Raw genomic sequence first — 18,887 nt, forward strand, 5'->3', positions numbered from 1 at the left:
GCCTTTTGTATGATCATCATTAATACTGTATATATCCGTTTAACCACTGCCGCTCTTGACTGCTGGCGAACTTCCGAGAGGGTCACTGATTTGGAATGTACTGCAACAGGTCAAGGAGCTGGCCTCTGAAGTGGGATAACTGCTCAAAGATTCCAATGCAAATTTAGCTTGCCCAAATCTTAATCTCCTTCTACCTCAGTTGCCAAGATTAAGTTGTGCGGCTGTTCACGGGCAATGTTCACTATACCGGTTCTTCTACAATGTAACCCAAGTTACTGAGCCCCGTTTCAAAAACTCACTAACTCACAGGTGGGCAATTCCAAATGAACAAGTCACTAAGCCAAGGGTTCTCAACTGCAGTCCTCAAGACCTCCCCCTCCCCCCCAACAGGTCAGGTTTTGAGGATATACCTGCTTCAGCACAGGTGACTCAATCAGTGTGCCGACTCTGGGATATCCTCAAAACCTGACCTGTTTGGGGGGGTCTTGCAGACTGCAGCTGCCCACCCCGGCCCCAACTGCTCATCTGCAATGCGTTGCTGGCCCCTCTGGCAGCTGAAAGGGTTCGCTTTTAGAATTAACCCCCTCAGTGCCAGGAAGCCTGTACTGACAGCTGTTTGCAAGGCACTTGAGCTATATAAAAAAAAAAGGTTTGAAGTTGGATAATGGAAACCTTGCGGTACATGTGTTAGCATGTGTCGCTATAATTGGAGTTGAATACACCCAGCAAGCTGTTGCATCGTACCATGGTAATGTTATCTGCCGGCTCCCAGTACACTGGCTAGAAAGTCTAGTGTTCCCCACAATGTGCATTACTTGGGCTTGCTGCAATTATGCATATCTGAGCTTTTGTTAAGAATAAAATGTTCTTTTTAAAAACTTTGCACCACACAAAACACAATGATAAAAGTAATACACACTCCAGCTGGTTATCTAGATTCCCCGTGCAATCTTTCAAACAAGTGATTGCATTCAGCATCGCCAGGCAGGAACGTTAACAGCGTCTGAGGGAAACTGTAACACACAGTCCTGTGCAACCGATAACATTTCTACAAACATCTGCTCGAGTCATCAATAATATTCTCTCCCGCGGCTTTCTTTTGTGCATTCAAAGTTACTGTTAAACAATATAAAAAGACAGCAGGATAGGAAGAGCACAGGGAGACACTCACCATTCTGGTTGGGATCGGGCAGCTCTGAGACTTTTCTCAATGGCATTGCAACGGCATCTCCTGGCACTCTGGGACTTTCAACATACTTTGGCTTCCTGATTGGTCCTGCAATGAATAAGGTCGGAGCATGTCTTATTTTTTCCAGATGGGATGTGTGCGAGTTTCATTATGCGCTGCCCGAGTTCTCACAGTGAGATTAAGCCAAAAGGAAGGGCTTCTGTAAAAAGCACTGAACTGCACTTCCATTCACAGCCAAGTGTTGTCTGAAAGCTGCATTAAGAGTAATTTCTGGAATGTAAACGTGCCCGGAAAATGACAAGCAATTAGCTTTCTAAATGAATTCTGAACAGCTTCCAAAAAAAGGGGGAAGTCTCCAGCCATTGTACATGTACCACTTTAACACTCGCGCTGCTCTTTTAAAAAAATAAAATAAAACTGATTATTATTTTACTTCCCGATGAAGTTACAAAATGGGACATTCTTTGCAGGATAAGAACTTCATGTAAAATACAGGGAAAGACAGATGAGATGCAGGGTAAAAACACGATGGGGAAGTGGTCACTATTTATCTACTATACACTTCATCATACATTTGCATCTTCTGCGTCTGTTTTCTTTTATTAAAATATTTGCTTATTTTTGTATGTTCCAGAAAGTATTCCACAAGGGCGTTGATGTGATCCTCCCGTTGAAGTAGTTGTAATAAGTAAAGTATTAGGCACTCGGCTTTTGCTTCTGTACAATAATTGACAAACATGTTTTATTGAGTCCGGCGTCTGAGATGGAGCTTCTTCTAAAGGCTAACAAAACCAGAAAGGCCAGTGCATCATACAAAGTGACAACATATATTGCAATACCTCAGTGCTTATCTGCTCATGAAAAAGGGTCATTTAGTTAAACCTTCTGGCCAAAGCGTTATAAGCCTGCAGCCACGTCACGGCATGACCAATCTGCAGGTCCTAACACTACCTGACACAATTATCATGTACCTCTCTTTTCTGCTGGAGGGAGAGACACCATACTGGGTCTGTGATACACAGGATCATGATAAAAACTGCTGATTGGAAAGTGGGGCGGGCTTTAAACCACTTAAACCACCTTTCTTCTAAAGGCTGGTTAGGCTTGGCATGAAATAAAACAAAAGAGCTCCTATGACTTCAAACCATTCAATAGTGGAGAGGCTATGATCTTAGAGGTGTAATGGGTGACCCGGTTGAATAACATTACCTTAACTCTCTTTTAACCCTTTAAGTGCCAGCAACACATTGCTGGCGCATTTGGCACCCAAGGATCTGTAGCTGCTGTACTCCTATCTCACGGGTGGCCAACTCCAGTCCTCAAGGGCCACCAAACGGTTTTCAGGATATCCCTGCTTCAGCACAGGTGGGTCAGTGGATCAGTCGAAGATATCCTGAAAACATGACCCGTTGGTAGCCCTTGAGGACTGGAATTGGCCACCCCCTTCTCTATGTATTTATTGAGCATGCTGTATTATGATTTCTAAGACGACAATTATAAAAAGATGAAAACAGGATGTTGGAGTATTTCACTTTCCCGTGTTTTTCCCCAAGTAACTTTTTTCGGTCGGGGTAGCACCTTTTTAATCAAAGGTCCCTGTGACTTTTACATTACGAGTCATTGTCCCTAGCTTTTAAGTTATGCTGAGACATCTCTTACTCTAGAATAATGCAAATATATGTAACTGTGTCACATTCTGTCAAAAAGGGAGGTGGGGGGTGGAAACACATTAGGAAAATGTCCTGATAAATAGTCTCTGGCTTTCTCATGGGGGTTTATAAAACTTTACTATTTTTTACTTTAGTTTACTTTTTTTGGTGGGGGAAGGAGAGAAACGCAAAATAAAATCACTGGAAGTAATTAAAAAAACCACACAACAGATTTCATCCTGTGCAGAACAAAATAAGAAACGCTGCCATCTACTGGTCATAAGGAGTGAAACACCCGTGTTGATAAGTTTCAGGTTCCTGTGTAGATGTATTTCTTTATCTTTATACCGCTAACCACAAACTCAGAGTTTTACCTAGATAATAAAGAAAGAGACCTAAGTGGCAACGTGTCTCCAGAAGCCGTCTGAGCCAAGGTAAGTGAAGCTTACAGAGGCCTTCGCCGCTCCCCCAGCATTTCATTAAAGTGCTTTCGGGAAGCGTGCGGGGGCCTCTGTAAACCCCGCGCCCCCCGCTGAGAATCTCATGCCCCCACAGTTTGCACACCCCTGAGGGAACCTCCAATTTAATTCTCACAAGAAACCCCTCTCACCAGCCCACTGGTTAAATGTGCCCCATCCTCAGCTTTTGCTAAATGCCAAACTTCCCTCTTCCTAGTCGTCCTCTTTACCAGAGGCATCAGTAGCTTGATATGAAGGTCACAGAGTTTAGAACTTTGGGACAGTGACCACTGGAAGCATGTAGTCTTGTTCATGGCTGCCCCTGCCAGGAGCGGGGATGCTTCTTCAAGCCACTTGTTTGTGTTACAGGTCAGCAGGAGTGCTTAGAAAGTCAGAGTGATGTGGAGTCTTAGGCTAAGGTCCCATTGCACGCGTCCGCACGGCTGGCTTGCTTGCCGGCGGCGCGTGCAACTCGCTGTACCGCGATCTGCGGTCTACAGGAAACTTCAGTAGTAGCGGGGGGGGGGGGGGGGGCGTGGCCAAACGGGTCGGGGGGTGCGGCCATGACGTCAGGGGGCGCGGCCATGACGTGGGGGGCCGGAGCGGGAGGTGGGCGGGAGTGGGAGGATTGACAGGGAGGGGGGGGCGTGGCTTGAGCGGAGGGACCCGCTACTCTTCCCCCCCCCCTCCCTCCACGGGCTGCCACGGGCTGCAGGTAAGTAAAAAAAACACACACACGCAAGCACTCATACATACATACATACATACACACACACACTCATACACACACACACACACACACACACACACACACACACACACACACACACACACACACACACACACACACACACACACACACACACACAGAGACAGAGACAGGCACGCACGCACTCAGGCACACACATACACAGACAGGCACTCACGCTGCTTTCACTCCACACTCCTCCCCGCTCCCTGAAGCCTCTCCTCCTCCCGCAGCCTCCCCTCCCCATTGGCTCACAGCCACACCACGTGACGCGTCAACGCTAGGAAACACCATTCTGTTGTGTCTCCTAGCGGCTGACGGGACTGGCTCGCGAGGATTCCCCTGCTGGTGGGGAACTCGCTACATTGCCGCCCGCGCCAACGAGCGCAGCGGGTCCCAGGCCTTAGGCTCAGGGGAATAATCAGACACTTCAAATATTGACAGCTCGCAAGCACAAAGATACTTATTGTGTTTTCTGCAGGCTTGTGTTACTACACACTGCATTTACATTTTCTTGAAAAGGACACACACCCAGACCTTTTGATGTCAGTAGGTCACTATGTGGCATGACTGCTTGGGTGCTGCAAGAGGTTAAAGGGACATGAGACTGCAGCAGCCGTGCCACCCACTTGTTTAACTTATGTTTGGACAACATATTAATAAATAAGCTACGTGGATAAATAAGTGACAAACCCCCTCCACCATAGTGTACAGCAAATAAAAATATCACATGTGAGCACATACACATCTCAGACAGGTCTGCAACCCTGCTTATCCCCATTATCTCTTAGCATACAATGCTTCCACTGCAGCTAGGGATTCTGGGAAATGACATGCAAATGAGCACAAATGATCACCTTTTGCTGCTAATCCATTAACATTGAGCCCTATAAGCTTATGCCTGCCCTAGTTATGTTTGGGAAATTCACTTTTCTCCCTGTAGCTCAGTTTAAAATGATTACATTTTGATATTCATTGTAATACGAGACCACAGCCTACACAATTCATTTTTGGCACCTATCTAAATTGTTAGATAAGTCATGAAGCTCTGGAGTTTGCCCTTTAGATGGCTGGAAGGATTACTACTCGCCTACTTATTTAAAAACGGACGAGTGAAAGCAGTATCCCTGCTTTGTACCAAATGTAACTTATATTTGACATATCTTACTAAAATGTTGCTGGTTTATTCCTGGGAGAACTCTGGGCCTCGGCTTGAAACCTGGAATGCTGGCCGCAGTAAAACAATGCAGAATCAGTTTCAAACACAATGGCCGCACTTGTTCATCTGGGTTCTCTTCTCTGGCCGTTTCGGGGAAAGAAATGCCCATGTAATTGCCTCGCTTGTTAATATCTGCCACCTGGTGCTGCTTGTTAAACATACCAGAAATTACTCAGGAGGTAACAGGGTGCCTCTCGGTTTAATGTTCTGTGGATCCCATGAGTACTATGCTTTTCTCCCCCCATTAATTGTACAATCTCCCTTTGCATAAGTTATAACACACAGAACAGTTCTCTGGCAGTCGTTATATCCAGCCAACTATGTAAAGCTGTTTAGGTCACAGAGGTGAATATCTGCTGCTTTTAGTGGCATAACCGTAAGCATTTAATATGCAAAAAGCTCTGAAACCTACATCCTCATTATAGTCCAGGGAGCACTGATGGGAATGTAGGAAGTGGGAGGACTGGATGGGCAAGACCGATGTAACAGGACTTCAAAATGTGAAGGTCTAAAAAAAGATGCACTTTCCTACCCAAAAATATATATATTTTTAAATAAAGAAAGTGTGCTCAATGTTAAAACAATTTAAACAGATTATCAAGTGTAATCAGAAGACCTGCAGCAGAGCGTTCAAACGGCGATCTGCACTGTTTCTGCTCACTTTCCCCAGCTCACCAGGCAGGAGAGAGCTGGTTTCCATGCAGCCCACTTACCTTACTGATAATATTTATTTTAAAGGAGCGCTGTGGGCATATTATATATACATGTCAGTTGTCGTGTCTTTATTTAAACAAGGGGGTTGGAGAACTAGAAATAGCATCCTGCTGGATGTGTACAGTTACATGGAGAAAACATTTCAAAGAACCGAGGATATTTATACTTGAAACATACATAGTGTATATATATATACAGTGGTTGACAAATCACCAAAAAATCTAGTCGCCACACAAAAAAATCTACTCGCCACCTAGTACCAAACGTGTGCTGCTTGGACCAATATTTACTCGCCCGGGGGTTAAATCCACTCGCCCGGGGCGAGCAAATGTATAGGTTTGTCGACCACTGTATGTATATGTATATATATATATATATATATATATATATATATATATATATATATAACACCTTGTGCATTATTACACACACGTAGCATATTGGTACAAGGCAACAAACCACAGCTCAGTGTCTTAAACTATACATACACATGCTATGTAACTTTATACCTGTGTAATAGCAATACATCATTACAGCCGTGAAGTACAGCACGCGGTGCCTTGAAGACTTATAAACAAGCAGGCCCAGTAATAATAGATTATCGTCTAGTCGCCCTACATACATTTCCCCAAGGGCTGAAGTTACAGTTCAGAATTTGCAGCAAGGTATAAACAGTTTTACAAGCTGCCTTTATTTTGTCTGTACCATCCATACGATGTTACACTGCCAAACCATGGATTCATCTATTACATAGCAGAACAATGTCCAAAAACAGCATTAGCAACCACTTCTTCAAATCCTTGTCTAGTTTAGTTATGTGACTCCAGCCAAAGCATTGTACATTTGTTAATTTCACACCCAGGAGAAGCAGTGCTGCTATAAAGGTGCAGTCCCACTTAGCACTGATGTGTACCATTTAAGGGTTGCCAGGTGTCCAGCCTTGAACAGGACTGTCCTGTATTTGGACAATCTGTCCAGTAATTTTTTTTTAGAGGTAATACTGGACATGTATGTGTCCGGTATTACCTCTCTGGACATAGTGATCTGACCGGCTTGGGGGGCCCACCGGATTTCCCCGAACAGGGCGAGAGTAGGGCTGTTGCTTGAGGGCTGGGCAGCTTCCTCTATCCTAATTGGCTGCATTACCCAGTAGCAGTCACTCAAGAGGAGGTGTAAGGGTCCAGGTGGTGGGGCCAAGGAGAGGAGGAAATAGCACAGAGGCAAGAGCGCGTCACACCTTTCACCATTGTGCCCAGTATTTTTGGAGAAGCCGCCTGGTAACCCTATGTACCAATTGCAGTGATCGGTTTGCTGGTTTAAATCTCTTTATAACTAAAATCAGGCGAGTATTGAAATCATTTATTTTCATTGGAAAGTTACAGCGGAGAATCTTGCGAAGGAAAAAGTCTCGTTTATCTTGTTTCCTGCACCACAAGGACACCATTATCAGCTTCATGCCAAATCCCCTCCTCTCAAGCCGCTCGGAAACGGGGAAGGACAGAGGAGGTACCGTGCATTCAGCAAGACACACAAAGGCACCAAAGATAAGAGAGCTGTAATCTCCACGTTGTTGTCATGGAGGATTACAAACACTGACCGCCATGACAACAATTTAGAATACCTTATATTTGCCTACTTTAAAAAAAAAAAAAAGGTATTAATGTATCAAAAAAGCAGAAAAAAATCCGCACACACAGGGAGAGGAAACGCTAGCAGACACACACTGTTATAAGTGCACAATAGAGCAACGTTTTAAGCCCCCCGCCCTTTATCAGGCATACGTCCTTCATTATTATTATTTTTTCGGAGCGCTGATCCAGTTTGTTTTTTGTATAGTTGTATTCATCTTGCGGTGTGGATGCAGGATCATAGCACCTCTAGCTGAATTGTGTTAGAGAGGGTGAGTGCTAGAACATTCTATTTTTTTTAAACGTATCAATGACCAAGATTTAACCCATTAATAAAACCCCTGAAATTAGTTTATTTATAGCATAAAGCAACGACATCCTTTTTTTGTATTTTTTTTTTTTAAGGGACAAACATTTCTTCCTGCCATTTCCAAAGAGGTTTTTATTTATTAAATCTGCTGCTTCGTTCAGAAGAAATAAATGTTTTAAATATTAAGTGTCCAGTCCAGAAGGTTAAAATGAAGCTTTCCTCAAAGCTTATCGCAGTGTAAAAGGTTACTATGAAGTTAGAATTTAGGAAAATCATGTGCAACACTAAAAACGATTGTTTTTATTTTTTAAGAGAGCGGGATATGCTTAGGAGGCAAGATACTAACATTATATGAGATCTCATAGGCTTGTTTGGGGTAAGGCTGCTTTAAAAATCTAGTTCAGGGGCGGCCAAATCCAGTCCTCAAGGGCCAGCTAGGTCAGGTTTTTAGAATATCCCCGCTTCAGCACAAGTGGCTCCATCAGTGGCTCAGTCTTTGACTGAGCAACAGATTGAGCCACCTGTGCTGAAGCAGGGATATCCTGAAAGTCTGACCTCTGGTGGCCCTTGAAGACTGGAGCAGTTGGCTACCCCTGAACTAGTTTCAGAGCAGGCTGCAAGAAGGGTTTACCACCAGATGGCGCCCCAGTAGAAGTTTTAGGTGAGTACAGTATACAATATTGGCAATAATTTAAATGACGACTTTTGCTTTAAATACCAAGTTTTTATTTAAAAAACAAAACAAAAAAGTCAACATCTTATCCTAGGAAATTAAAACAAAACAAAAGACCACTAAAAATGAAGGTCACAACATACGAATCCACTTTCTGAGGATTATTGGAGGTTATTTTACTTATAAAGTGTTGGTAACTGTTCACAGTCCATAAAGGTCAAATGCATTCACTGGAATAGACACAAGTGCTTTGTGAATACGCCTTTAAAAACGGGCAACATAAGCACTGCATATTTCCCTCTAATAGAAGCAGCTCTGCTCCGAGATTTAGGTAATGTTACATTTGATAAGATTATGATGTAGCCATTAAAAACATAACTTGCTACAGGTTCCTGAAATTATAGAGTTCTCACCTAAATAATTTACCATGGTCAACATGTTTGATTTGACGGCAACACTGGTCCGATTCTTTCCCCTCAAAGCAAGTGAGGTTCAAAAGTTGTGTGTGCCTCCCCCATTTTAAGAAGCCCTCCCCCCCAAAATACATTTTTGTCTTTTGAATACTTGAACCAGGGGGTTAATGGAAGTTATCCGTGGTCCTCCGACATCTAGGGACTCCCCAAAAAGCGAGTTTTAATTTGTGGTCGTTTATTTGTGGAAAAAGACAAAACTACAGATATGGCCATTGGGGTCACCGACAGAAGCCCTAACGGCTGCAGCTGCTGGTCCTAACCCTGTGGCCATTCTGTGTCTGGTAGGCAGATGTTTTTGCCCCTGCCAGGCTGCCGCCCAAACATCAGACGGCCACAGAGCGCGCCCAGGTTCAGATTACGAAAATTAGCGTGGATGACGGCTTTAAAGAGAGGGGAACGGTTTTGTGCCGTTGAGTGGCACGAAGAGAACTCCGTGAGACACCACAATGAATCACCAAATAAAATCACCGACTGTAAATCCATGCGGCTTTATCCGGACAACCGGAATATTTCCTTCTCATGTTATAGACGAGGTCAGGGTAAAACCCACGGTAATATTTAGTACAAAACAAATACATTTGTGATTGAATGTTGTATGCAATTTTAACTCTTTGACTGATTAAGGTGACTGCAATACGATTATTTTAAGTCAGAGCTACGTTCGTGGCATTTGTCTTCCTAAAGGGATCAAGCTAAAAGGTCAGCAACTAAACAAATAGATCGTTTTTTATTAGGTTCCAACTGATGAGTATTTTTTTTTTTGTTCAAAGGACAGTGTGGCAAATCTTACCTCTCGGTATCCACTTTACAACCGTGAGCCTCTGTACAACTTTACTGCAGTCCTTTTAACACAGATAGGGTAGGAGCTGATTTATTGTTTAAGGGCTGACACAGCAGGATGACAGCGTCAGCCTCCCTCCAGCTGAGCAAATCAGAGAAACTGACCAAACAGACAGTGTCCACAAACACAGAGGAGCCGGGCAAAGGTAAACACCACAGGCTGGTCTCTCTGTGACACCCGCATGCGTGGGATTCTGCTTTTTAAGCAGTAATACTACTTTCCAACCTATTTTTTCTTCCTTTTTAGCTTATTTGTATATTTAAAGCATGTGGCAATGTAGAATTCTACATTTTTACCTAAGCTGGCACGAGTTTGGTGCTCCGGTTATAAATCTGTCAAAATCCTGATTGAAGCAGCCATTATGTTAGGCATACAGTCAGTGTAACTCAGCAGCTACAATGTATCCTTATATTACTAAGGTAACATTATCTATTGTTACAGTTTGTTGCAAATGTTCCCAGTAGTTTGAGCTGCAAATGATCCCAAACAGAAAAGTGTTGTAAGGATCTTGCTCTGCTGGGGAGGTGGGCTAAAACCTGCTATAGAAATCAAAGGCGGCCTTAACACTCATTCAAAATATAATGGACCAAAGTGAGCTAAAAGAAGTGACGTGTTAAATAGTTTAAATGTATGTTGAACAGTGTGTTTGTGTGTTGTTGTATACAGTACTATAATTTTCCCATGGTACATACTAGGTACACAAATAAGTTACAGTGCGCACAAAAGGGACAAAAGTCCTCCCCCGTATAGCAACGATAAAGAACACTTATGAGCTGCACATTAACATGTCTCAGACAGGTCGCACGCTGCCTTTCACCATTATCTCTTAGCATACAGTGCTTCCACTGCAGGGATTCTGGGTAATGACATGCAAATGAGCGCTCCTAGTGCGTTAGTTTTCTGTTTTATCCACTTTAACGCAGATCACATTAAGCTTGTGCGTCGGCCGTTTCACACAGCTTTTAAAGCACCAATATTTTGGAGGGTTTTTACATTCTTTATCTGAAGAAGAGTTGTGTCATTTTTAAAATCTCCACTTCATTTGTTTTTCAATTTCCACTTCTTTTCTTTGCAAAGTATGATGACATTGATTACTTATTTCGCCATCTTTCCGGCACTGTCCCGTTAACTGGTATACCCCATTCACACAAACAAATAACCCTGTTAAAAAGTTGTACAAGTTATTTGTCAGCGTTACTTTTGGTGTTTAGCTTTTGGACTTAAATGCTAAGAAAAAACACCACATTATAATGAATGTTACACAGGTAATGTTTGCAACCTCCGTTAATTTAAGTGACCAGTGGGATGTCTTGGCTGACCAGTGAATGATCACTGGGGATGCAGAAGAGGTCATGTTTGAACCATCAGGGCTCCCGGTGAGATAATTTGTTTCTGCACGCAGAGACGTGCGCTTGTGGCGAGTAGAACAGCGAGGCCTCTACATTTGCATTCCTTTCATTGCACATATTAGTGACCCAGGCCGAACGAGCACGGAAACAAAACCGTATCCCTGAATCTGCCGTGAGAGCAGAAATACAAATGGGTTACTTGGGGTCAAAGCAATGGCAGCAATGTCATTTCAGTTAATACTATTCAGTGCCAAATTAGGCCAGTCCTTCACCCTGTTCACTAGATTTAGGGGTTTTACCAAACACTACTGAGCCGTTTTTGGGAAACATGTTGTACAATTTGTAGAGAGCAAAACAAGATTAAACCTATCATGTACTAACCCACGGGGAAAACAGCCACCTAAGAATCCAATACATATACATTTGAACCAGGATATATATAGATCTATTGGTATAATGCATTTACTTACCGGGTTCCCATATCAATACCAGATGTATTAAGGAAAATACAATATGCTTGTACTTCCGAAATAGACAGTAAACCAAAGCCGTAATTTGCCTTACCAGCCCTCCCCCCCACGTAGTTCAAAGTCCACAGAGAAAAAGCTAAACAGAAAACTGCTGCCATTCCATTCTGTGACTGGCTCCACCATTGGCTGCCTGTTTAAGTCTTATCTACAACAACTCACTATATAACAAGGTTGGGTACATTACATACAGTAGTTACATAGCAGATAAGGGTGAAAAAAAGACATATGTCCATCAAGTTCAACCTAAACTAAATTTAGCCAGACACTTATCGTTAGCCATCAGTCCCGATTTCCACTTTATCCATTCATTTCACTAACTTTAAAATGTTTGAGGAGTGGCTAACAAGGCACTCAGGGAGTTAACCCTTTTCACCGCAAGAGGAGCCTTACGTTACAATAATAATCAGCATGATTGCCTGTGTATGGTTAAAGTAAGTTAAGGCTTCCATTAGCTAGAAGTGTGCTAACCCACTCTGTGTCAGTGGGGCCTGAAGCACATTGTAGAGCAAAGGGTTAAGAAAACCTGTCTATATTCCCATTCATGGATAATGTACAGATAGATAAAAATGCACAGGTGCAAAGCTTCTGGCATCGGATCAACAAGCAAAATAAAATATTCACACTCATGTGCATGCTGATGTCATCCACCAGAAATATAATATACGCTTACAATGTATATGTCCGCCTAAAGTTAGAAGAAGGTCTAATTTCCCCAGTATTTGACGGTTATGTTAATTGCTTCGCATTGTAGCGGTTACCTCATGTATTTTAAATGCTTGCATATTTAAACTGTATAAAGCCACAAACATGGTGTATATTTGATTATTATTTAGAACACAAATTCTACACAGTCATTAGAGTGCATAGATTATAAATATTGTTGTTGGGCGATGCGGTGTGTGTTCTGGTAATCACGATATTTCAAATGTGGCAGTAGTACTAAAAGTCGTACAGTGAACTGAAAAGCAGAACACCAGTGCATTATGTAAATCTGAATTAAAACAAACTTCAAACTGTTTCCAGCCCTCAGGGGCAGATCTTGGCTGCCCAAACCACAGAAATGTCAAAGGAACAACATTTGTTGAGTGTTGCCTTTATGTATCTGTGCAGCACTAATGAAGGTTTTTGTCATGTTTTTCTTGTGCTTTTCTTCATTCGTTTTGCTTCACGAGTTAGCTGAAGCGAGGTGTGAGCAAATATTAGGGGTCCTTCTGGTATATGGTAATTTATCATAGAAATGTTAGGAAAAAGAGGGATCCTAATAAAAAGGTTTGTGTCTCTCTGGCCTTTGCAAGGCCTTGTCCACGCTGTCCGCGGCTGTGCGCGGTGCACGCAAAGTACAGCCCTCTAAGGGGCCGGTCCCAGTAACTACCTGCGCGCGCCTGCAAGAAGCGCGACCACATTTAAAAAAGTCAAGATATTTTACTTTTGGCGTGGCAGATGAGCGATGGCCACGTCATGGCAGCGGTTCAGCCAATGACGGCGAACCAGCCGCGTGACATCATGCCCGCACCCTCGCCGCGCTCCCCGTCGCGATCTTGTCTTTCCCCCTGCTTTTCTCTGGATGCGCGTCCCATCGCAACCACAGATCACGGCTGAAACTGGAGCACGCGCCGCTAGGCGCTCTGACGCGTGCGCACGCAGTGACTGGGGCCGTAGCCTTAGCATGTATATTGGGCAGCTACTGCCACACCTTTTAGAAGCACAGAGTGGAAGTAATGCTAAGTTCAGGGGTGGCCAACTCCAGTCCTCAGGGGCCACCAACAGGTCAGGTTGAGCCACCTGTGCTGAAGCAGGGATATCCTTAAAACCTGACCTGTTGGTGGCCCTTGAGGACTGGAGTTGGCCACCCCTGGTTTAGTGGATTATAGACATTTGAACACCTTTAGTGCCAGAGGGACCGACTTCAGCTGAACACCTCTATCACAATTCAGACCATTAGTAAAATTCAATCTCTCTCTATAACCCTCAATGGGCTGAAGGAGCGGCTCAGTGAGTAAGGGACTGACTGTAATTACACAGAGTTTGAATCAGGGGAGCCTGGTTCAAATACCAGTGCCAGCTCCCTGTGACCTTAGGCAAGTCGCTTTATCTCGCTATGTCCCAGGCACCAAAACAGATTGTAAGCTCATCTGGGCAGGGACTGTGTCTGTACAATGCTGCCTACGGAACGCTGTATTGTAATTGTGAAGCGCTTTGCGTTCTATTGGGAGAAAATTGCTATATTAAGGGCCACCAACAGGTCAGGTTTTAAGGATATCACTGCTTCCGAACTGGTGGCACAGTCATTGACTGAGGCACCTGTGCTGAATCATGGATGTCCTTTAAAACCTGATCTGTTGGTGACCCTTGAGGACTGGCCACTCCTGTTATAGGACTTCAGACACTGAAACATTCGGTAATATGGTCTAATATCATTCTATTCCATCTATCTAGAACAGGCCTGTAATAGACAGGAAGGTTTATCTGTTTGTAATGTAGCTTGTTGGAGAAATATAGAGGTCTTGCGGTTAAAGTATTGCTCTCCGCAGTGTTTGATCCACAGTAAATTTAGGTAGCATCATCTGAATCAGTGGAGCTCAACTCCAGTCCCCAATACCCCCCAGCAGGTCAGGGTTTATCCCTATTTCAGCATAGGTGCCTTAATCAGTAGCCTGTGCTGAAGCTGGGAAATCCTTAAAACCTGACATACCTGTTTGGGTGTCTTGAGGACTGGAGTTGAGCACCCCTGATTTAAATGTTATTAAATGCTTCATCAGCATGGAAATGCCACATGTAGAAAAGGAGTTTCTCCCGACCATCACGTTTTCAAATAGTAGCGATTGAAGTGACAGCCCAAATTGGGTGAGGCTGTGCATGCAAGTCAAGACTGAACCAATTCTGTCTCTTCTATCGGTCATCCTAACATCAGAACATGGATGCACATCTCGGAACAGTCAGGTGGCAGCACAGGTAGAATATGGACTTAAGCAATATTGGCAATGAATAGGAGACGGATACCTGGAGATTTCTTGTGCGCTCGTTGTTGCATTGAGTATGTCTGACGCGGAAGCAAAGGGGACGAAGGCAAGGACACGGAAACGCCTTTGGAGAAGCCCATTCTGTATATTTCATCCTGGATGCGTGGATTACCCATGGGAAAATCTGCATTGTGGCTCGGGGAGGGAACATGTGGTGCAGACTCGTCCCCTGGTGGAAATAATAAAAAAAATTAATAAAAAGAAGAATAAGGAACACATTCTCCCAGCCATACTAAATTGTAAACAGTCATACAGTGCCCTACATTCACTTTTATCAATCAACATTCTTAATACAATCCTTACTGTGTGTGTTTTAATTGGTAATAACTGATCTGCAGAAAGTTATGGAAAAGTTTACTTGGGCTTGAAGCACAGATTGTCATATAGAACCAGGGGGGGGGGCTCAACTCCCGTCTTCAAAAACCCCCAACAGGTCAGGTTTTCAGGATCTCTCAGCTTCAGCACAGATGGCTCAATCAGTCCCTGCTTCAGCACAGGTGGCTCAATCAGAGGCTCAGTCTTTTGTGGATGCTGGGATATCCTGAAAACCTGACCTGTTCGGGGGGGGGAGGGAGGGGGGGGAAGGTGGCAGCAGCCGCGGGGACCATGGGCCGGGGGGGAAATACTCCCATGGAATTAGCCCGCCAGTCTCACCCACTCCCCCTTCAGCCTACCTCCCGTGCCCACCTCCCACCCCGGGCGGCAGCCCTGGGGATCGGGGGCAGGGGGGAAGCGTCTGGTGGGCAAGGAAGCAGGAAGCAGCACCCACCTGGTCAAGATCAGTCACCCACCCAGTCACCCACCCAGTCACTCACCCACCCACCCAAGTGTCACTCACCCACCCAAGTGTCACTCACCCACCCAAGTGTTACTCACCCACCCAAGTGTCACTCACCCACCCAAGTGTCACTCACCAACCCACTTACTCACCCAGTCACTCACTCACCCAACTCACCCGACCCAGTAAGTCACTCACCCACCCACCCAGTAACTCACTCACCCACCCACCCAGTCACCCACCCAGTCACTCAGTCACCCACTCACCCCCCCACCCACCCACCCAGCCTATACTGAATTCTCTCAAGGCCTTTTGTCACATTGGATGTAGAATTGGGTATCTTTGTCTTTTGTTGAAAATATAAAAATAAAGAGATTGCATTGTAATGTTTTTTCCGTATTACAATAATTAGAAAACAGTTAAGTAAAGGTTGCGCGCGGAAAAATTTTCCCCCGTGGTTGGTGCGCTATGGGTTTGGGGGGTGGGGGGGGTCTGCTTTCATTTGTCCTGGGCCCCATGATTTCTGTTGGCGGCCCTGGTCTTGAGTATCCCTGATCTCCACAGTACTTTAGTGGGTGTAAGGAATCCCCACGTTTACTTCAGACCTGCACCTCCTCCTCTAGAAAAAGACGAATCATGCGTCAGTGCCTCTCCCCTCCCTATCCTCTTAACAAACATGTACTAATGTCTCATACAATGTTATTCCCGCATTGTACTGCGCTGCAGAATGCGTCAGTGCCATACACATAAAAGATCATAATAACACTTTGCCAAAACTAAACAGACACTTGGAAGGTTCATTATTCTTCCAAATACGTAATTCTCCAAGTAGCAATAACATTTGCCATAAAACCATTATTTATTAGCAAGGACAACTGGCTGGCATTTTGAAATCTATTTAATGTATGAGAAAAGCAATTGATATGAGCCTGCATTTAGTCATGCTCTTTAAAATATGATACTTCTTCTGCATTTTAAAGATTAAGGAGGAAGCTCGGGGCTCCTTAGACCTTTAGCGCAAATGTTACATTTCCTAAAAATGCAGGCTAATAAAATCTGGGGCTAACTTCCCAGAAGTACAATAAAACAAACCCAACCAGTCATATTACATTTGTAGGCCCTTCCGTGCAAACAAAGGCAGTGAGCAGAAGAAGGAAATTCATTTGCGTAAGGAGACATCATTTACAAAAATGCCACACGCAAGCGAGATAAACATTGGAAGAAAATATTGTCATCTGTGAGCGCAGAAGTGGGTTATAATTGACGGCGGGTACCTGGAGAAATGGGCGTATACAGGGCCCATATTGCGGAGATCCCCTTTACACATTCACTTTTTCGCCAGAGTAGAAACGTTGAGGGGACTGTGGTCTATCACAGGGGTGGGCAACTCCAGTCCTCAAGGGCCACCAACAGGTCAGGTTTTCAGGATATCCCTGCTTCAGCACAGGTGGCACAATCAGTGACTCAGTTGAAGGCTGAAGCAGGGATATCCTGGAAACCTGACCAGTTGGTGGCCCTTCGGGACTGGAGTTGCCCACCCCTGTTATAAACATATATATGCAATATGTGTTATCTAGCAACAATGTTTCAGTGTGTTCTTATCTGAGCCACTGATTGAGCCACCGGTGCTGAAGCAGGGATATCCTCAAAACCTGACCTGTTTTGGGGTGATCTTGAGGACTGGAGTTGAGAACCTCTGGGTTAGATGTGAGATGAGCTGGATCCACCATCAGGCGTATGCACTTTTGCACACACAAGCACAGTTCAAATACATTTATTTATTCTATTATGATCTACCTCCTATTTTCAGTAGTGTGATTCAGAGAAGCTCTAACCGAGTCTATTTAGCAAATAAGATAATAATTCCACCTATCGGGTGAGGAATCCCGCTCAGGTAATGGGAATACAAACTTTCTGATAAAAAGAATCTTACTTCGCATTGTACATTTTAGATATACTGATCCAACTATATTTACAAGTGTAAGAAACACCCCTTATACAGTTTAAGGAACTCGCCACACAATATTAAAAGGGGACGAATCAGCACAAGACTGGGCTGGGCTGTCCTCCTTTCCATGTCCTGCCATGATGACTGGGACAAACGGGTTAAGAGGGGTGGGCTATTGGGTGGTATGCAGGAAACTGTGGGCCACCTACTACTTGACTGCAGCTGCAATCGAACCCTATCCCTCCCTATCCATATCCATCATCAAGCTCAGTGCTTGGCATGTGTACGCCTTCTTAAAGTAGACATACCCCGTACCTAATCCTGACTTTATTTACAGGATGGGAACAAGAGTGTTCTCCAGAGCTGGACCACGTTATGTTCACCCCCCCCCCCCCCCCCCGTTCCTGAGATGGAAACATTGAATTTGACGGCAGAGAAGAGCCACCTGATCTGCCCATTTTCCCATCTGCTGTAAAACCCCAGACTCCATTTGATCCATCATTTGCTGTCGTATTTAGGATAACTTAATGTCTGTCCCAAGTATGTTATAAAACCCATTACTCTATTAGCCCTACCACATCTGTTAGGAGTCTATTCCACAAGTCTACCACCCTTTCTGTGAAGCACTTCCTCATGATTTCCCTGCCACCCTCCAGCTTCACAAAATAACCTCCTATTCTAGCACTCCTTAGGAATATGCTTCCCACCTGTACTTTGTTGAACCACTTTATATATTTGAAATATTATGTACATACAAACCTCCCTCTTCCAGCCTCTAAGCGGACAGTTACCATTGAAAGGATCTCAGGAACCGTTGAGTCCCCGGAGGTAAAATTGACTGCTCTGCTCTGGACTGTTGTCTCAGGTGGTGGTATAATTGAGCCCTGCTGGGTTGGTCATCCACCAGCAGTGGGAGGTCACAAGCTGTACTAGCTCTATGAGCTCTCAACATGTGACAGGTCAGTCTGTCTGGGACCGATTGTTGCTGTTATGGGTTAATAAATTGCTGTGGCCCTATTCCCTCCAAAACATGTTGTGTGTTTATTAGGGGACATGGAGGAGGGTAAGTGGGGCCTGCCCAAGCCGTGGTATTTACAGGAATACAATAACATTAGTTACTATGTGTGTGCGTGTTATATTATATTAATAGGGTAAAGCCCTATGCTGGAAAGAAAAATTTACCAATCATTTATCGCTTGCTCTTTAACTCTAAAACAGGAATAGTAATGTGTGGGGGGAAATATAATAATAATAATATCCAGAAGTATGAATCAACAGAGATACAGGGAGCTGATGAATAAAGGACCCCATTCAATATGCTGTGCATAGTCTTCCTCTGAGAATATTTTAGTCCCATTCA

General features: G+C 44.1%; 1 protein-coding gene across 5 annotated transcripts in view; it reads right to left on the reverse strand.

The window, feature by feature from the left end:
• Positions 1–18,887, reverse strand: part of TANC1 (tetratricopeptide repeat, ankyrin repeat and coiled-coil containing 1) — a 149,367-nt gene that overhangs the window by 63,663 nt on the left and 66,817 nt on the right. For 4 of the 5 annotated variants that reach the window (XM_075609307.1, XM_075609308.1, XM_075609306.1 and 1 more), the window contains 2 exons: positions 14,782–14,970; positions 1,172–1,276 (listed from right to left, as the gene is read on the reverse strand). In XM_075609307.1, the coding sequence (XP_075465422.1) occupies positions 1,172–1,276; positions 14,782–14,970 (294 nt within the window). Of the gene's footprint in view, positions 1–1,171; positions 1,277–9,851; positions 10,250–14,781; positions 14,971–18,887 lie in introns of those variants that run through there. The other variant, XM_075609311.1, reaches the window with a different exon arrangement.

Source organism: Ascaphus truei, chromosome 7 (assembly GCF_040206685.1).
Source record: "Ascaphus truei isolate aAscTru1 chromosome 7, aAscTru1.hap1, whole genome shotgun sequence".
Taxonomy (NCBI): Eukaryota; Metazoa; Chordata; class Amphibia; order Anura; family Ascaphidae; genus Ascaphus; species Ascaphus truei.